Source organism: Eriocheir sinensis, chromosome 12 (genome assembly GCF_024679095.1).
Source record: "Eriocheir sinensis breed Jianghai 21 chromosome 12, ASM2467909v1, whole genome shotgun sequence".
Lineage (NCBI taxonomy): Eukaryota > Metazoa > Arthropoda > Malacostraca > Decapoda > Varunidae > Eriocheir > Eriocheir sinensis.
Genome location: NC_066520.1, coordinates 18,679,784 through 18,701,205, shown reverse-complemented (window position 1 = coordinate 18,701,205; position 21,422 = coordinate 18,679,784). Strand labels below are relative to the sequence as shown.

At 44.1% G+C, this 21,422-nt stretch overlaps 1 protein-coding gene across 7 annotated transcripts in view; it reads right to left on the bottom strand.

The window, feature by feature from the left end:
* Window positions 1-21,422, bottom strand: part of LOC126997545 (receptor-type tyrosine-protein phosphatase kappa-like) — a 72,255-nt gene that overhangs the window by 14,916 nt on the left and 35,917 nt on the right. For all 7 annotated transcript variants that reach the window (XM_050858706.1, XM_050858709.1, XM_050858705.1 and 4 more), the window contains 4 exons: window positions 2,586-2,701; window positions 1,724-1,811; window positions 1,084-1,160; window positions 416-550 (listed from right to left, as the gene is read on the bottom strand). In XM_050858706.1, coding sequence (XP_050714663.1) covers window positions 416-550; window positions 1,084-1,160; window positions 1,724-1,811; window positions 2,586-2,701 — 416 coding nt within the window. The remainder of the gene's footprint in view (window positions 1-415; window positions 551-1,083; window positions 1,161-1,723; window positions 1,812-2,585; window positions 2,702-21,422) is intronic.

Genomic DNA, 21,422 nt, shown 5'->3' with positions numbered 1-21,422 from the left:
GAAGTCAGGGAGTTAAGGGGACACAAGGATAAGCTGCGAAATGGAAGATGTCTTAAGGACCTCCCAAAAATAACTACAGTTGTCCCCCATCAAAATATAAATAGTAGCCTACTTGGAATAAGTTAGAAGAGGTGATGGAGACAGGACCACACGAATGTAGCCTATACCTCAGGCCCTGTGTGTACTAAAGTTAGCTTATCAATCAATAAAAGAATCTGAGAAATCAATTATGTAAGCTGAGTTTTGCAATTCATGAGTCTCAGTGAATTGTCAAGCCAACGAAATCAAGTAATACAAAATAAAACATCAATAAGAAATCAGTAATCAGTTAAGAATGCTGATCTTCCTCATGAATCTCAAAGAATTGTCAACCCCAGCCCAAGTGTCCATGTTAACCACGTGTTCCTGTGCGCACCTTGATGAAGTCGAAGGTCTTAGTGAGCATGACGATGAGCCGCGTCTTCTGCTGCCACACCATCCGCCAGAAGTCCGCGATGGTGTTCTCCAGCGGCCCTTGCGTGGCGATGTAGGCCTTCGGCGTCAACAGGCTCTGGGATGGAGGGGAAAGAAGGGTCAAGCAGTCTTCTCTTACAGTAAAGGATGAAGTTTAAAAGGACGGAGTTGGTGCAGAAGGAAAAGAAAGAGATGGCTAAAAATCTGACTGTAAGTGTCATGTAAAGAAAAAATCATCATTTATCGTAAAGTAGTGGTGGGTTAACTTTCACGATTGAGGACGGAAAAGTTATTGAAATATAGACAATCTTCATAAGTCAGAGTACTCTAAATCAGTGACGAGGAAAAGGGATGGTGGAGGGTTAATCAGAGTGACGTAAGGAGACACCATTAATTGCAGGGGTAACTTATCGAAGGTGGAGGACGGAAAATGAGTTGAAATATACACGAACTAGAAATGTCAGAGCACTTGAAATCAGTGAAGAAGAGATAAAACAAAGGAGGAGGTTAAGTTAAGCAGTGTTATAAAACGTAGTGCTGGAATCACTTTCTCAAGGTGGAGGAAGGGAAGTAATAAAACATAGACAAACTTTTAACTTCAGAATACTCCCAATCAATCACTGCACTCACATCCACGTAGGAGGCGTTGACGTAATCGGAGTCCGGGGCGTCTGGTAGCGGCTCCAGGACCACTCTGTTGTAGTCATCTGCGGGAAGGGATGCGTTACTGGGTTGACGTGACGGAGATGAGCACAGGGGTCACGCGTAGCTTAGTGTATGACCCCCCCCCCCCAACTTTACTGAGACCTCAAGGATCCCTGGTTTCTTTCTTTTATATTTGAAGGGGAAAAGTTATGATATATATGGACATGAAAAGGTGAATGTAGATGATTAGGCAAAAGTGTTGAGGTGAGTTTTTCGTAGCAAAAAGTAAGTAAGTAAGTAAGTAAGTAAGTAAGTAAGAAGAAGAAGAAGAAGAAGAAGAAGAAGAATTAGGAGGAGAAGAAGAATTGGGAGGAGGAGGAGGAGGAGGAGGAAGAGGAGAATAAAAACAAGAAAAGACGGCGATGACGAAGAAAAAGAGGAAGAAAAGAGGAAGAACAAGAAGAAGAAAAGAAGAAAAAGAACACGAGGAACAAGAAAAAAGAAGTAAGAAGAGGAAGGTGGAAAAAAAAAGATGAACCCGAAGAAGAAGAAAAGGAAGAACAAGAAAAAGAACGAGAAAACGAAGGAGGAGGAGAGGAAGAAGGGTGCCATCAGGACATCTTACAGGCGAGGCTCCTCTTGGTGGTGTTCTTGAGTTCGTTGGCTTCCTTGAGGGCGTGTCGCATGGAGTGGGGCTCGCTCTTGGAGGCCATCTGCACGCCACACCCAGCCACCAACCACAAGCGGACGAGCGAGAGAAGAGAACACATAGCATTACATGGGTGACTATATCATTCATTGCTCGATTCAGAGGTTTTCCGCGAGTCTGTCAAATACTATACACATCATAACACTCTAAGATCTCTATTTTCTATTAATCTTTTTCTTTTTTAGTCTTATCTTATTTAGTCTTATCTACTTGCTATCGATTTGAGGGCGCGCGTGTGTGTGTGTGTGTGTGGCGGGGCAGGGTCATATGTCTTCTCAAAAACTTAGGGGCTCACACACCCACATTAGGTAAACTAGTGCTGGGTTAACTTTCACGATTGAGGACGGAAAAGTTATTGAAATATAGACAATCTTCATATGTCAGAATACTCTAAATCAGTGACGAGGAAAAGGGATGGTGGAGGGTTAATCAGTGACGTAAGGAGACACCATTAATTGCAGGGGTAACTTAACGAAGGTGGAGGACGGAAAATGAGTTGAAATATAAACGAACTAGAAATGTCAGAGCACTTTAAATCAGCGAAGAAGAGATAAAACGAAGGGTAGTTTTGGGGTAGTTTTATGACCCTGGTGATAGTTCAACAAGGCTTCTACACCATACACGTGAATAAAACACTCATGAGAACCAGACTAATCTCCTTGGTGGCATCTAAAAATCATTATGAGAACCGAAAGCGTCCAAGAAAACAGGCTTCACACACGGCTGGACCAACCATTGACCTATTCACAACGATACACAAACTACTACTATTACTGACCTGAAACTCGACCTTGTAGAGGACTGGGTAACGGCGGTGCTGGGAACATATCTTCTGGAGGTCTTTGGATTCAATGGGCTTGGTAGGAATGGCACCGATGGCCTTGTCTTCTTCAGCTGTGGAGGAGAAACAGGCGGAATGAGACTCAGTGACGAGACATAAATTTACTAAACTCCACGGACATTCATACCAACAATGGAGTAAGTGGAAGGGAGATCAGAGAGATGGAAGGCTGGTTAGGTAAGCGAGGGAGGTAGGGAAAGGAAGGGTGGTTAAGGAAATGATATATGGAGGTAGAGAGAGGTAGAGAGAGGCAAAGAAGGAAGGTAGGGGTAAGCGAGGGAGATGAGGGAAAGGGTAAGTCGAAAAGGAAATGATATATAGAGGTAGAGAGAGGAAAGAGAAGCTATATAAGGCAAGGAAGGGAGGCGAAGGGAATAGAGGAAAAGATGAATGTTGATAAATGTTTGTGTGGGGATTCAGGAAACGATATAAAAGGGAGAAAGGCGAAGGAAACCGAAGAGAAAGAGAAATAGATGATAAGAGAAGCATAGACCGACATAGAAGAGACGGAAGCAAGGGAAAAAGAGATAAACAGGAGTAATATTAGTATAGAAAAACAGGGAGCATTACCGAAGAAGGAGAGAAGGAAAATGAGAGAAGAAAAAAAGAGTAAAGTTGATGTAGAAAAATAGAAAAGAAGTAGAAGACGGGAAGTAAGAGAAACAAAATAAAAGAAAATAATCAGACAGGAAGGAAGGAGAAATTCAGGACTAAGGAAGGAAGGAAGGAAGAAAAACAGAGAAGGAAAGAAAGAAGGCAGTAGAAATTATAAAAAAGGAAGGAAGGAAGGAAAGGGAAACAAGAAAGAAAGAAAGAAAGAAAGAAAGATAGTACAAGTTATAGAGGAAGGATAGGAAGATAAAGAAAGAAACAGAGGGGAAGGAAATATAGCCTAACCAAACATGATCTTGCACTTAACTCATTACAGAGGTCAATAATATTTTTTAGGACAGTTTCCCCTCACTAATTTCCCCCCACAAACAACGCTGAGAGAGAGAGAGAGAGAGAGAGAGAGAGAGAGAGAGAGAGAGAGAGAGAGAGAGAGAGAGAGATAGCATTTCTACATTCCTTTCTACGTTTAAATCTTCTCATAACATTTTTATATGTGTGTGTGTGTGTGTGTGTGTGTGTGTGTGTGTGTGTGTATTATAACACACACACACACACACACACACACACACACACGTATATAATTTTCTTTAATATTTTCTTTTTTACATATATTTCTTTCCGTTATATAATTTCCTCCCTTCTCTCCCTTCCTCCCATATCTTTCCTCCACTCTTCCTCCCACACTAACTTTACCTCCATTCCCTTATCATCTCTCTCTCTCTCTCTCTCTCTCTCTCTCTCTCTCTCTTAAATCTTCTCCCTCCATTTCCTTATCATTAACAATTTCCATTTACTCCCATTTCCCCCCCCCGAATGAGTTTACGACAAGATCTCTTAGTCACCCCTGTAATTTCTTCTCGGTCTACCTTGAGTCATCCCTTTCCTTCCATTAACTCCTCCTCTTCCTCCTCCTTCCCCTTCGTCAACGTCTTATTATTAGTTGGTATGCTATTTCTCTCAGTCTCAGTAGTAGAGTATAGATTCACACTAAACTCTGCATTATATCAGTGTCTTCATCTCTTCCTCCCTTCATCTCGTTCTTCTGCTCCTTCTTCTTCCCCTCCATCAGCGTCCTAGATACTATGGGTTGCATTATAAGACATTTCGGCGCCCAAGAACACATATTTGACAAGGCTTTCGTAGGGGTTGTGGGCATTTCCAGGAGTAGTTTTATGACCCTGGTGATAGTGTGACCCTTCTTCTGTATCATGAACCTGAAGAAACAATCATTAGAACCCGACTAACCCCTTCTTTGATCTTTAGAAATAGCTGATATGAGAAGGAAAACTGTCTTAAAATACCAGCCTATATAATATTCAGCTTGTCTCACTGATGCGGTTGAACTTCACACTAAATTTCGCACCCTATCAAAAGCTACGTGTCTGTATCCTCCAAATTAAGAATGATGAGACGACATGCCAAGGGATAATGAAAAGATTGCTGTACTCTTCTGTTTTACGAGGTCAGAGTTTAGTAGGAGTGAAGGGCGCAGAAGAGCTAGCAGGGGCCAAATTCCCAAACATTCCGGGGCTCGCACACCCACATTGGATAAGGCTTTCGTAGAGCTTGTGCAAGTATTTCCATGGGTAGTTTCATGAGCCTGATGATAGTGTGACAAGGCATCTGCACCGTGAATGTGGAAACAGCCATGCGAACCCGACTAATCTCCTTCGTGGCCTTGGGGAAATATTTGTAATAGGGCCGAAAGTCTGAGAGAGTGGGCCTTGATTCGTGTAGTATCGTGATAAGAGGTTCTTCACTAAAAGGCGTGGCTAGCATAGTAAGGATTCTTCTACTTCTTCAGGGATACATATCTACTAGGGTACTAAGGATATATGTTCCGGGAGTCTATTTGCTTATCGTTTCTTACTTCAATAGAAACGTGAATGTAAATGTTAGTGGTTGTCTTTACAGTGACGAGGCTAGCACTGAAGGACCAGAGATATTTCTACTTCCTATACTTCTTCGGGGTCACTTATCTGCAGGGCTTCTATAAGGATGTGTGTTCTGGGGGTCCCTTCTTCGCTTATTCTGTTGTTTCTTACTTCAATAGAAACGTGACTGTAAATGTTAGTGGTTGTGTTTGTAGTTTATTGTGTAATTTGCCCTCTGAACACATGCTGGGAATCACTACACCACCACCACCACCACCATCGCCACTATCACCACCACCGCTGTCGCATCCCCCTCTCCTTCTTCCTCCTCCTCTTCCTCCTGCTTCTTCTGCTCCTCCTCCTCCTTTGATTTCCGGTTCCTAATCTTCTGTTTTCTTTTCCTATCCCTCTTCTTCGTTTGTAACCTCCTCCTCCCCCTCCTTCTCCTCCTTATTCATCTACTTTTCTTTCTTTCTTCTTATGCTTGTGGGTCTTCTTCTTCTTCTTCTTCTTCACCTTCCTTTCTCTTGTTTCTTATTCATCAAGTCTATGTGGCTGTTGCTGTCTCTCTTATTATCTCCCATTCCTGTTATATTTATCATTCTTCTTCTTTCCCTCCTCCTCTTCCTCCTCCTCCTCCTCCTCCTCCTTCTCCTCTCAAGACCTCTCTCTCCATTGCCTCTCCGTGCCCTTAACCTCCACCTGCTGGTTCTTAATGACCTCTTATGACCTTGAATGGGATAAGCTTGTCTGAGAATTGCTCCTCGATGCTGATAGTGATGATGATGATGATAGTGATGGTGAAGGGTTGTAGTGATGGTGGTGTAGATGGTAGGCTAGATGATGATGATGATGATGATGAGGAGGAGGAGGAGGAAGGTGAGGTAGATAAAATGATAGTGAGGGGTGAAGGTGATGGTAGTATAGAGGTGGAAGATGGTAGCAAAGAAAATGGTAATGAAAGTGATGGTGACGAGTGAAAAAGATGGTGTTTGAAAGGATTTGCTGAAGAATGTGAAGGAACAAACTTTCGGTGGTGATGATGATGGAGGTGATGATGGGGGAGGCCAGCCATGTCATAATACTTCGCTAACGATGTAAATGGTGATGACACGTCTGACTTGGTGGTGATCGGAAGAGATGTGGTGTTGATAGGCGGTGATGGAGATGGAGGTGGTGGTGAGCTGGTGGTGATGAGGGATATTGGGGGAGGGATGTGGAGGTAATCAGCTGTTAATGACTGAAGGAAGTAATTATTTTGATAGTTAATGAAGGTTTAATAGTCTTGGATGCGTGTAAATTAAGGATATAATTAAAATGTGATGGTTTGATAGCAAGAATAATAATTAACAAGAATAGGTAATTACGACTACTACTACCACTACTACTACTACTACTACTACTACCATTACCTCTACTATCCGCCTCCTCCTCCTCATCATCATTACCATCATCATCTTCATCATACTCTACGCATTATTTATCAACTTTTCAAAACAAACACATTTTTTTCAACTTCTATATTTTTTTCTATTATCTTCTATTCTTCTTCTATTAACACTCAGCCAACACTCAAAACCTTCCCCCACGAAAAACACGAGGTCACACTTTCCCGAAACAGGACTAAAACAAAACAAAACAAATAAACAAACAAAAAGACAAGTAACATGGCAGTCTGCAAAAGGGAAAAAAACAAGAAAAAAAAAACAGACCGCATTCATTCACTCATCACGACCAAACCAGACACGTGTGGGGAGGAAAGGGGGAGGAAAACGGGGAGGAAAGGGGAGGGAGGGGAGGAAGGGGGTTATGTCTCGACCCACTTCCCTTTCTCACGTGTGGGGTAGAGACGAGGAGGAGTTCGAGTAAGGAGAGAGAGAGGGAGAGGGAGAGGGAAAGAGTAGGGGAGGAAGAGCCAGGTAAGCCACACATTAGCAGGTAGCGTGGACATCTGCCAAGTAGGTGAGATGAGTAGCCAAAGCGTGAATATAAATGACCTTGACAAGCGGAGGGTGGGAGGGGAGAGAGAGAGCGAGTTGAGGGGAGACTGAAAGAGACGAGGGAGGATGCTGGGAGAGTGAGAGCTGATGTGACAGTCTTGGTATACTCCTCGCGAGGTATTTACGGGAAAGCAAGGGGAGAGGGAACGCAAGAAGAGGGAGAAAGGGGAGGGGAGAAGGTTGGAGGGGAGGGAGGGGAAAGGTGGAAAGGAAAGAAGGTCCGCGTCAGTCACTGGTTATGTAAGATGTGGAGTATAGGTACGTTTGTGTGTGTGTGTGTGTGTGTGTGTGTGTGTGTGTGTGTGTGTGTGTGTGTCTTTCTCTCTGTCTGACATTGATATACCAAAGAGAGTAATTACTGTAACAAGACTGCGACGCCCCATGAAGACAAACTTTCCAAAAACGAAGAAAAAACGAAGAAAAAATCAATGAAACGCCAATAAACTTAGGAAAATGCGACTGAAGACCATCTCTCTCTCTCTCTCTCTCTCTCTCTCTCTCTCTCTCTCTCTCTCTCTCTCTCATACCAAGAACGACGGCAACAGTATAAAACCTAAAATAACCTCTATACACACGAAAAGACCAAAGGAATGCAGATACTCAAGACTCTGTTTACTCTACGGTCTTTTACACACAAAAACAGCCTCAACTTTTACCTCCTCCGCCCCTCCGCTTACCACTCCCTCGCCCCGTCGCTTACACGCACTCTTGGCACTGAAGTCGGCGCCGTGAACCTTCGCACGCCCCGCACGCTGCCCCCAGACACGCCGCAGTCCGCCACGCGTCGCCCAGGCCCGCAGCTGCCACGCCAGGTGTTAGTATGTGTGTATGTGTGTATGTGTCGACAGGTGGCGTCTCCCCATCCTAGTAGAAGGCGTGTGTCTCTTTTCAAGGCGGCGGAGGAGGCTAATGAGTGCATGCATGACGGAGGAGGAGGTTGGTTTTTGGGCTGGCAATACATATGCTTCTAGAGAGAAAAAGTACTCTTGCACCCGCCCTAGTAAGGAAGGTCGTCTAAAGGTGATGCTTATTATATACTACAACAGAACATAACATCAACAACAGCATAAGCAACAATAGCAAAGAAGAGAGCAACAATAACAACAACAACTGCAACAACCAGAGTACTGAGCGGTGTGCAGCAAAAAAAAAGGAGTATATCAGATTCTACCGCCGCAGTAACTTCCCCCCCGGACATAACCTTACACACCAGAAAAAGCCGAGCACGATAAAAGTGAGGCAGAAGACCCCAGGCTGCGTCAGATTGCAAGTTACAGTCGCGGCCGAGTCGGTATATCCCAGGCAGACGGACCGGCCAGCCTCTCCCTTCCCTCCCTCCCTCAGTCTCTCTCTCTCTTAGCCTTTCCCCTTCCTCCCTCCCTCTTGTCCTTTTCCCCTCTCTCCCTCCTTTCCTCCGTCAGCCTCTCCCTTCCCTCTCTCCTCTCCAGCTTCTCCCTTCCCTCCTTCCTCCAGCTTCTCCCCTCCCTCTTCCTCTCTCCTTTCCTCCCTATTCTCCTTTCCTTGTTGCTTCTTCTCTGTACCTCACTATCTTCTTTGTCATCTTACGTCTTTATCTTCTCACTACTCTATCTTCTTACTCTTCTTTGCCACTACGAGCTTATAAAAAAATATTCGTCAGTTTTAAGTTAAGCCTTAGTGTTTGATAATTACTCCTAATGCCACCCTGTCGCCCCCTACCGTCCCCTTTTTCCTCCCCGCGCCCCTTCCCCAGCTCCATCCATTTTCCCCAGGTTGCCAACACCGCCCACTTTGAGAACCATTGTCGTAGTCCCTCACAATCAGACATTATACACGTGGTGATGGTTTGGGGGCAAGACATTCCTTAAATATGAGCACAGTTTACCGAGTTTATGAAGCGAGAGTTTCCGGGGGTGGCCAAGGTCTCGCCCCACAGAGTTAAATACTATAACTCTATGGTCTCGCCCTCTGCTCAGCCACTGAACACGTGACGGCTGCCAGGAGGTGACGGGCGAGGGTCGGGCGCTACTTGAGGCAAACTAATGTTTTGGGCGGAGGAGTTATGGGGTACTGAGTCGCCTTTGGGGTTTGTAGGGTGTCGCACGTCCTTCATGAGTGAGTAGGTGTGTGTGGGTGTGGGGGGGTATGTGTTTCTCTGATAAACGAGGGTAAAACTACGTCAGGGAACCCACCGCCTCCTCATTCACATTACGCAGCCTTGGACGTGGAGCTGTCGGGTTTTAGTGCACGGCGAAATCTCGAAATACTCGCGTGGCCGTCTGGGGGTGAAAAAATGGGACAAATGTGGAGCGAATCACCTTTTAAACTTTGTTCCGGTTGATCTTTATCCTTCTATTGACTCCGAACCCACGAATCCCCGAGTAAATGTTCATGATGATAGCAATGATGACCTATTTACTGGCTCCTGCTTCTGTTTGATTTACAGGAGTGGCGAGTTTGCCTTTTTTTTATTGCCTTGAGTTGTTTCCTTTACCGTAGAAAAAAATACAATACAACAAGGAATCAGAATCTTACTGACATAAAACACAATATTCCTACTTACATTCCTACTTATATTTACATTTCTATTTACATTCACACTCCTACTTACATTACTTACAATTACATTCCTACTTACATTTCTACTTACACTTCATAACGTTCCCCATTACCGATGATGTTGATGATAATACACGGACGTCGCAACACACAAATTATCACATCGTCGCAACACAAAACTCTAACATCGTCGCAACACACTCAGAACTATTACGTAACTAGAATGGAACGCTCCGGACGGGTCTTACGCTGTCCAAAATAACGCTGTTTGTAATTATCGGATAAATTTAGGGAGGGAACGAAAAATGGATAACATGCAGCCAAGTTAAACATCCGGCTGCCAGGGACGGACGGCAGAGGCACACTGTTGGAAAGGAGGAGGAGGAGGAGGTGGAGGTAGGGGAGGAGAGGAGGTAGTGTATGCTAGGCGGACCCACCCTTCCCCCTATCCCAATAATATGATAACATCGGCTCTTGTACTCGAGTGGATGGCTTGATTATCTCTCTTCACCCTTTCCCATTTTCCCTTAAAACTTCAACCCCTAAACTTGAGCGTGACAACTAAGTACACCAGGGGTAAAAAGTATCTTCATTCATCCTTTCAACGGACCATATCGAAGGCTCGTTGGCTTCCTCGTACCTCTCTTCTGCAACCTTTCCTTATTCCCCTCAATTCTTCGATCTCTAAAATGTAGCGTGACGACGAGGTACATAAGGTATAAAAAGTATCTTCATTCATCCTTTCAACGGACTATATTGACGGGTGGTTGGCTCCCTCGTACCTCTCCTCTGCGTGCGTCTTTCCTCCATTAATCTCTAAACTTCGATCACTAAACTTGAGCGTGACGAGGTACACGAGGGATGAAAATTATCTTCATTCATCCCCACTGCGAACCATATTGACAGCGCGTTGGGTTCGTTGTATCTCTCTTCTGATTCCTTTCCCTATTTCCTTTAAAACTTCGACTCCTAAACTTGAGCGTGACGACTAAGTATACCAGTGAAAAAAAGTATATTAATTCATCTCTTCAACGAACCACTTTGCAGGGTGGTTGGCCCCCTCGTACCTCTCTTCTGCGCCCTTTCCTTATTTTCCTCTTAGTTTCGATCTCTAAACTGTAGCGTGACGAGAAGGTGTACACTAGAGGTAAAAAGTATCTTCATTCATACCTACCGCGAACCATATTGACGGGTGGTTGGCTTCCTCGCACCTCTCTTCTGCTTCCTTTCCCACTTTCTTTAAAACTTCGATCCTTATACTTGAGCGTGACGACGAAGTAAGCAGGGAAAAAGAGTATCGTCATTCATACCTACCGTTCAACACTGTACTCATATTTTTGCAATTTTCCACGAGCTCGCCTGTGTTTGTCTTTAGCGGCCCAATTCTCTCCCTTGTTTTTGTCCTATACATCTTCGTCGCGCCCCTTCTGAGTAGCGAGGCGTCAAATGGCCCTGCCTACCCTATGATTTATCAGCCGCCGCCAGCCCGAAGTGTCAACGCGGGGGCGGGGGTTCAAGCGGCGGCCAAACACTGATAAGAGCAGGTCACCGCCACGCCGCCGCCGCCGCTGAAAGAGAGGCGTCTGCGGCCGTGTGTGGCTGGTAAATAAGGCGGCGAGATGAAGAGTTATTGAGCGCGCATTGAGTCACGGTGAGAGGCACGTCATTTGGTCATTTAGTCGTTACGGTTTGACACCAAGATTCTAAGCTCCTGAACAAAATGCTAAAGACGATGAAAGTTCCCTGCATGGTGTTTGGCGTTGATGAAACCTTTTAGTATCTGATGCCCTAAGAACACAAGGCAAGATATAGACACGTAAGCAACTATTAAATAATGTTCTGAATCCCCCAAGCCTTCCCTTACGGTTCCTAATCATGAATCTCCTTAAAAACATCTCCCTCAAATCAAGGCATCGAACCATAACTTTAAGAACACAAGGCAAGATACAGATAGAGTATTAGATAACGTTTTAAATCCCCCAAACCTTCCCTTACGTTCCTAATCTTACGTTCTTAAAAAAAAAATCTCCCTCAAATCAAGCATCGAACCATCCATTTAAGAACACAAGGCAAGATACGAAAGCGACCTTTAGATAACGTTTCCAATCCCTCAAACCTTCCCTTACGGCCCTAATCACCTCTACACCTTGTACCTTGACGGCGGGACGAGTAATGCAAGGTAACGTAGCCCTCCTTCATCTATCCTGCCACTTTCAACCCTTTCACTTACGCCGCCCTCGAGTTAATAGGGCAGGTAACTAATTTATGGCGTGTCGCACCTGGATCTGGGCTTGATTAACGTGGCTCCGGAGTGTTTACCTGCCAGGCCAAGCACAGGGATTTTTAAATGTTACCTGAGCACGTATCCGGGTCGCTGGGCTGAAGGTGTGTGCGTGGGAGTGTACGTGAGGGTTACGGAATCACGAGGAAATTCTTACTAGCGGAGTGCGCAAAGAGACACAGGTTGGTATTCTAGGACGCTTCTGCCTCTCACATCAACTATTTCCAAAGGCCAAAAAGGAGATCAGTCGGGTTCTCATGAGTGTTTCTTTAGGTTTACGGTACAGAAGAAGGACCAGACTACCACCAGGGCCATAAAACTACCCCTGGAAATTCACGGAACTCCTATTGGGAAGCCAGATGTGTGTGCTTGGGTGCCTAAATGTTTAATAAGAATGCGACCCATAGACCTAGAGCGAGACACACACACACACACACACACACCTACCCACCAGACTACCTAGGGCCGACTAATCTATCTATTTACATGCTTATCTACCTATACCTTATCAATTATCCGTTTATCTATCTGTCTGTGTATCTCGGTCTTCTCTTACTCATTAAAATATACTCCCACCTCCTCTGTCTTGTGACCCGGTGCTCCTCGCTAAACGCCCCCTCTCTCTCTCTCCCTCCCGACACACTCACGCACTCAAGTCGGGAGACCACGAAAACGCATTTGCTTGGAGGACCTGAAGAGGCGGCACATGCAGAGGAATGCACTTATTTGGCGGACTGACTGAAGGCGTTACTCTGTCTGTGAGGCGTTCCACAGGCGTAAGATAGATATAAGGCCGTGCGAATTCTTTTTTTTGGGGGAAAAGCGTGAGTATTCTCCTGTTTATAGAGTGTAGAAATATGTACCACTACTCTAGACCTCTTTTTCTATCTACATATTAAAGAGAATCACGACAAACTCACCACTAACTCTATTTTCTCTGTCATTAATGCGTCCGTGCCTATGTAAACACTAATAAGGCGTGAATATTCTCCTGTTTGTAGTGTAGAAAAATGTACCACTACTCAAGACCTCTTTTTCTATCTACATATTAAAGAGAATCACGACAAACTCACCACTAACTCTATTTTCTCTGTCTTTTATGCGTCCGTTCCTATGTAAACACTAATAAAGCGTGAACATTCTCCTGTTTGTAGTGTAGAAAAATGTACCACTACTTAACTTCTCTTTGCGTGTATTACCTCTCCCTCTTCCTCCTCTTCCTCTTCTTCTGTACTGCTTTTCTTGTTTATATTCCTTCTCTCTACCACTGTATGTAAAATGATAAAAAAAAGCGTGAATATTCTCCTTTTTGTAGAGTGTAGAAACATGTACTTAAGTTCTCTATGTGTGTATTACTTCTTCCTTTTCCTTCTCCTCTTCTTCTGCACTACTTTCCTTGCTTAAACTCCTTCTCTCTACCTCCGTTTTCCCCTTTTTTCCATATATTTTCATCTTTTACGGGAATCAGGACATACTCTCCCTTAACTCAGCGTCAGGGGGAGAGGAGAGGCAGCGAGTGAACTAGTCTGTAAACCTGTCAGGCGAACCGTAAGTCAAATAATCAAGTAAGATGTTAAAAGGTAAAACGGTCTGGCTCAGGTTGATTCCCGCGAGCCAGGTAAGTCAGTCAGGTGCGAGAGCGAAGACCTGGCACCTTTTTTTTTTTTTCTTTCGTTTCCTTATGTGCGAAAAAAGAGAGTGAAAGTTGAAGTGCGATCCTGACCTGGCACCTTTTTTTTTTTTCTTTCGTTTCCTTATATGCGAAAAAAAGAAGTGAGAGGTGAAGTGAGATCCTGACCGGGCACTTTTTTTTTTCTTTCGTTTCCTTATATGCGAAAAAAAGAGAACGAAAGGTGAAATACAATCCTGATGTTAAGAACTTTCATGAATTTTGATATGAAAAGAGAAAATACTGATAAAAAATACATTGCGCGCGAATCCTGATATGAAAAAAAAAATTGTGAAAATGGTAATACTAAATAAAACGTGAAAATAGTGAAAAAAATTGGGCAAATCATAATAAAAAACCTTGTCCAAATAATAATAATAAAAAAAAAACTTGTATGAATAATAATAAAAATAACATTGTGGAAATAATAATGAAAAAAAAAAACATAAATCATTATGAAAAAAACTTGTATAAATATTGATAGAAAAAACTTGTGTAAATAATAATAAAAATAACATTGTGGATATAATAATGAAAAAAAAATTGTGTAAATCATAATAATAAAACTTTTAAGAATATTAATAAAAAAACTTACTCAAATCACTATATAAAAAAAAACCGCGCAAATCATTATATGAAAACAAAAACAAAAACACACAAATTCAGTTCTGATATAAAAATCCCTTGCGCAAAACCAAAACAACAACAACAACAACAACAACAACAACAACAACAACAACAACACACACAAAGGAATTCGCACGACCTCATTTCCATCTTCCTGAGTTACGTAAACAACTGCATTAATACCAGCAATCTTTGGCAGGCGCGCACAATAGTCGCTGGCAGAGGCGTGCGTGTGTAGCTAGGTATTCTTAGACGGCACCAACTCCCACATCAACTATATCCAAAGGCCGAAAACGAGATCAATCGGGGTCTAATGACTGTTTTCTTAGGTTCACGGTACAGAAGGAGGGTCGAACTACCACCAGGGTCATAAAACTACCCCCTGGAAAGGCCCTCAACCCCTATGAAAGCCTTGTCAAATGTGTGAGCTTGGGCGCCGAAATGTTGAAGAATGTTGCCCAACGATACCAGATTGTCGTACTTGGCGTATTGTTTTTGCCGATTTCTGACCAAAAACTATCGCACCCACAAAGATAACGATATGCATTTATAATTATTGTTAAAATCGGTAATTATTGATGCTCTTTTTTGCAATATTTATGGGCCAGAAACCGGAAAATACAATGTTATGCGTACGATAATCTGGTAACGTTGATGTGGCTCTACGTTACCTTGTCCCACCCGCTACGAGGCTAACCCACAACACCTTCCCCCGTGAGAGTCGCATATTGCTTGCCGCCCCCCATCAAGCACGGGAGCCTTGTATAACCACCAAGGACGAGCTACAAGTGCATGAGACACCTACAACACCAGACTTCTAAATACGTATAGCGCAGAAAGCATCAATATAAAAAGTTAACCTCCGCAATATTGCTTCTCTTTCTATCTTCTGTCGATATTTTCAAGCATTTAAACTCTCCTCTAGAGCTCACATCCCTTGGGAAATTACCATTGGTCTAGAGAGTATCCATGGAGACCAGACCTAAAGACATGCAGTAAAGATTGAGTGTTACTTGAATGTGTTACTTATGTTCCTTCACCAACTGTCAAGAATCATACTTTTTCCTCGTTAAAAGTTCAGGGTTACTCGAACGTCAGAGGCAAGACTTATTCATCAGCGCCAGAGAAAACAAGAACAACAATCCCATTCTCTAATACATCACACGAAAACACATTCAGCCACGGAACCCTTCATCATTCATAAGAGTATACGTCCCCTTATCATTTAATTTAGCTCAGAACCTTCAAAACAAGAACAGTATCAAGATTCCTCCCTCAAAACGAATTCTGCTCCTCTGTTCCGGAATTCCTCTACGCTATTTTACGGAGCAGCGACAGGCGAGCTTTTTTGTTTCATCTTCTTGTGTTTGCCCTTGAGCTGCCTCCTTGCCTCTGAAGATAAAATATTACTCGTGTGTTACAGCAAGATGTCTCCATAGACGTTAGAAAGATAAACCTAACCTATCCTAACCTAACTTAACCTAGCCTAACCAAACCTAGCCTAACCTAACCTTTCCTAACCTAACTTAACCTAGCCTAACCAAACCTTACCTAACCTAACCAAACCTAGCCTAACCAAACCTAGCCTAACCAAACCTTACCTAACCTAACCAAACCTAGCCTAACCTAACCAAACCTAGCCTAACCTAACCTAGCCTAACCTAACCTTTCCTAACCTAACTTAACCTAGCCTAACCAAACCTAGCCTAACCTAACCTATCCTAACCTAACCTAGCCTAACCTAACCTAGCCTAACCTAGCCTAGCCTAACCTAACTTAACCTAGCCTAACCTAACATAGCCTAACCAAACCTAGCCCGATAGATAGATACAGATAATTGATTGAGAATAGGCAGACAGACAGATTGGTAGATATATTAATAGGTAGTCTAGTGAGTAGGTTTGTATGTGTGTGTGTGCGTGTGTGTGTGTGTATCGCTGTCACATCACTCATTACACAATACGGTCTGCCCTTACACGCCAGCTCTTGGTAACGGTGTCTATGTAAGTGGTGGGTGTTGGTAATACTGTCAGGATTTGGCACACCTCTGCTACCCTGCCTATTCCCTCCTCTTCCCCTTCTTGCCTTCCCCTCATTCACCTCTCCTTTCCCCTTCCTCATCCTCCTCCTTTTCTCCTTACCCTCTCCTCCTCCTTTTCTCCCTTTCCCTCTTCATTCTCTCCTATACTTTCCTAATCTCTCCTCTTTCCCTTCTCTCCTTATCTCCTTTTCCTCTCTTCTTCCCTCCCCATCCTTAGCTAACATTGCCTATTTTCTCTTCTTTCTTTGCTTGCCTTCCCTCCCTCACCTTCTCCTCCTCCTTCTCTCCTCTTCTCTCCCTATTCTTATCTCACTTCTTCTTTTCATTGTTTCTCACCTCTTGGGACATTCTCATTCTTATTCTCCGTTCTTCCTTGATTCCGTTCTTTTACTTATTTCTTTATCTAGTTATTTGTTTTCATCTCTGTGGTGTTAGCTTCTGAGTCTCTCCATCTCTCTATCTGTCTATCTACTTATCTATCTATCTATCTGTGACCGATTTATCTTATTGGGATCGAGTATTCTTCCCTCTGTATCCCCTTTGTTCCCTTCAAGTATTCCTGGCATGTGGAGTGCGATCCGATCCCACTCGTCATCGCTTGATCCACCTGGTGACGGAATCAAGAAGTATTGGGGTCACAGATACACACACGCACACACACACAAACAAAGACACACATACACACACACATACCTCACACCACCTAGGGATACGATACACTACAAAGCAAGGTACAGAACGCCCACGAAAGGGACCCAGACGACTTGTATTACCACCGAGAGATGAGTTACAGGTATCTGAGTCACCTTCAACGATGGACTTGTAAATATGGGGCAGAAAGCATCGAAAGGAACCGTTAACATGAACACTGAGAAATATAAAACGCCAGTCACATTAGATAAGGGATTACACCCACAAAAATGAACTCATAACGTTAATAATGAGATACTACACAATTCACATTAAAACGTTACCTACCCGTTTGAATTTGGTGTTAGTTAAAACGTAAGTGTTGCGAATATTGGGTTGAAGTGTCTATTGCTGGTCCCACTACTACTACTACTACTACTACTACCAATCCTACTACTACTACTACTACCTACCTACCTACTTTCACGGCACATAAAAACAATAAAAGAGTTAACGTTAAAAGCTTGCGAGGTCTGGCTGGGTTGGTGTAACTTGCAGGGCTCCACTCAACCCCCTCGCAGGATGTGTCCCAACTCTGCTATTTTTACTGTTTCGCACAAACCGACCCGGGAGTAGCAGAAAAGCGCGCCCGTCTGCCAGCCTGTGAAGTACCCCGTCTTGTTTGGCCGCGCTCCCGACGGCTCACTTATGTAGCTGCAACACACACACGCTCACACACACACACACACAGACACATATTTCCCAGCTACACGAAGGTCCATAAAATTACATGTATCGGGCTCCCAAGACTTCAGGGATTAGCTGTGATTTCTAGAGTGATTTTCCAGTTTATAAGATTCAGAAGTCGGGTAAAATTATCACTAGGATCATAAAATAGTCCACACACACACACACACACACACACACACACACACACACACACACACACACACATATTTCCCCGCCACATGAAGGTCCATATTCTTGAACGTATCGGGCTCCCATCACCACTGTTTTCCATGGCCTCAGAGAAGTTCAACCGGGTTTTCATGGGTGATTTTCCCTTTCTAGATGCAAAGTCGGGTTAAACTATCACAAGGATCACAAAACAGTCCACGAATATCCCACCAACTTCTACGAGAGGCATTTCAAACAGGCGAACTGAGGTGCCGACGCGTTTAGGAAGACGGACTTAAGACTCAACACTTGCAACACCTACCCATCGTCTCACTACATTGCGAAAGCCCTTCAGATTATCCTCCATAGGTGATTGTCTCGTGGAGGGCTGAGGCGCCATGCATGTCACATATTAACAGAGTGGTTTTGAACAATGGGAACATGGTAAGATGACTAGAGGCAACCACAATTCCTACGCATTCAAAGTCATGTGAGGTCACGGATGAAGGCAAGTTACTAGAGAAAAAACAATTGAAGTGCGTCTATTGTTTTGGTTACACGAGTCATTGGTAAGTTTATGAAAGGGACACCACAGGGACGGAGGGACATCACACACGCATTAGAACATCGCATATGCCCAACAAAGAGCTGTGTTGACGTTTAGGAGTCATTGATGTGGGTATGTAAACCCCGAAATGTTTGAGAATGTAGGTTTGAGTTAGTGCTTTTATACATACTGATAACGAAAGCAGTGAAGCAAATAACTGAGAGGATCGTGAACTTCCGTAGAAATACCACGTCTCTTTTGGCCACTCATCTCTGCATTCTTTTACAAGAACAGCGCATAACTGGCTTTTTTTTTAATTTACTTTCCCTTGAACTGCTTCCTTTACTATAAAAAAAGGGTCGTCAAAGAGCTGTATTGACGTTAAATTAAGGAGTCACTGATGAGCCTTTTTTTCACACTTGGCGAGTAATGTTTGGAACGGCAACTTAAATTCCTCCCCAAACGTCAACTTCAACTTCACAAGAGCGAGAGAGTGTTTTCGTGGAAGTTAATACGCAGCAACTTCATTCCTCCTCTCCGACCGTCGACTTTCTCCACATCACACGAGCGCAAGATAATTTTCGTTGGAAATAAATACGCAACAAACTGGATTCTTCCTTTCCTAACGTCGACGCTCTCCACTTCACACAGAGAGAGAATCTTTGTAGAAGTAAACACTCGACATCCTCCATTTCACAGGCAAGAGACAGAGAGACAGAGAGAGAGAGAGAGGGAGAGGATTTCCGTGCAAGTAAATACAGTCTACGAGTTTCCTGTCAGACCAAAGCGATACAAAAAAATAATTCTCACATAATGGCTGCCAGACTCCACGCCAACACGTCACTACCTACCCTGTGGCTCACTCATCTGATAAGGCTTTCGAAGAGGCTGTAGCGGGTATTTCCATGGGTAGTTTTATAAGCCTAGTGATAGTTTAACAAGGCCTCTGCACCATGGACGCGAAGAAACACTCATGAGAACCCGATTAACCTCCTTTGTGGCCTTTGGAAATTGTTGTCGTGAGAGCCGAGAGCGTCTGAGAAAATGGGTCCTCGGTCGCCGGTAAGTCTGGGCAGCGACGGAGCGCCCGGTGATGGTGACGGATGGGGTCGGCGTCTGTCCCCTCCGCACACCTGTCCCGCTAGCAACTAAGTCCTGTCCCCTAGAAATGACGTGTCCTTTCGCTAGTTTTTGTTGAAGTAGCTGTAATGTCTTGTTTCCTTTCTTTCTGGCTGTCTGTATCTCTATCGATTGTCCCGTTGTAAGTTCTGTCTCCTAGAAATGCGTGTTTTTTCTTTAGTTCTCGTAGATGAATAGCCTATGAAAATCTATTAGTATTTTATAATTAAGGTAGCGGTACTGTCTTTTTCTGTCTGTCTGTAGGCCTATGTCTCTATCTTATTGCAGCAAGTTCTGTCTTCTAAAAATTGCGTGTTTTCTCAAGTTTTCGCAAATGAATGAATAGTGTGAGGAGCTAATAATATTCTGAGGTAGCTGTATTGTCTGCTTTTCTGTTTATCTGTCTCTATCTCTCTGTTTGTTTGTCTGTCTTTCTCTCTCTCGACTGTTTGCTTCACTCTCCTATGTTGCAGACTGGCGCGGCGCAATGAATGGACACACAAGCAGCTCAAAATTCCATGCATACTGTTGGGCGCGAGGCACGTCCTTGGCGGCTGGCGGAGTACTTCGCGTCGGGAGCAAGACTTGGCAGGGAGGCGTCGGCGGTGACTCGTCCCTCGGGCAATGGCGTCTTCCCGGACCTGAATTCTTTTTCCTTGCGATGTTTTGGCGTCTTCCGCTCCACTTTTCCTCCTTGCTTTATTTATAGGACGTAGTTGAGTTCCTTCTTGTGCAGCCTTCATAACCTTCCGTCAGGCTCCTGCTGCTGGTGTCAACAAGCGAGGGTTTGGCGTCAACTTGCGACACTCACCAGAGGAGGAGAGTCGCCCGAGCCCCGCGCTGGCAACCCTCGGGCCCGGCGCTCCCCTGTCCTCAGTCGTGTGTGAGGACTTGGCTTTCCCTCGGCGCCTGTCGCTCATCAGTCATCGCCAGGTGAGGTGTCACGATGAGTTGCCGAGCACGTCTAGCGAGTTATGGGCGAAAACTACGGTCATGGTTACCGCTGTGTCTCTAAACTACTGCCTCTAAAGTCTTTAAACTACTGTCTCTGTCTCTCTAAACTACTACCTTTTAAGCTCTCTAACCTATAATGGCCGACGATACCCCCGCGTCTACCCCCCCACATCCGCCTTAATCGTCTTAAAATCAACTCTTGCAGAATAACCTGGAAGCAATTTTAGCTGTTAGTATACATATAAATACATCAGCATGTGAAATATTTTTGCTTAGCTCACCCTGGTTGCTTCAGAATAATCGCCGGTAGTTGGAGATTGTGTTGGCGCGTGCAACCCTCGATCCGAGCTCTAAACTACTGTCTCTAAACTCTATAAACTACTGCCTCTGAACTCCTTAAACTATTGCCTTTAAATTCTCTCTCTAATCTACTGCCTTTAATCTCTCATGTTAAGGTTCCAATTCTTTCCCTCAGCGAATTCAAGGGTTTCGATCTTTGTCCTGGATTCTCTGATGGTGGCTAAACGGTTCTTAATGCCTCTAAACGCTCTAAATTGCTGTCTAAATTATTCCTATGGTTACCTCCTTGTCTCTGTAACCCTTCCCCATCACTTCAGGAGCCAGACTGACTCGCCACAATTAAAAAGTCACCGCGCGGGGCTTTGAACCACTTGATATGAATGAAGGCGAGTTAGGTAATGGCGGGGAAGAGGTCGGCGACCCCACATACCCGGCAGTCTTCATGCAGCGCGCCGACCTGGTTTGTCCCAGCGGCGCCGACTGCAGGAAGGGATTTTTTTTTCCTTCTTTTCCTTTGTTCTCCTTTTTTTTAGTGCATGTGTATTCTTTTCTGTGCCATTTCCAGCCTCCCATATCAAAAGTGCTTCCGTTTATTTCATTTTTTAGTGTGTGTGTATGTGTCCTTTCTTGGGTCATTTGTAGCCTCCCATATCAAAAGGGCTACATTTTTTTTTCCGTTTTTTGG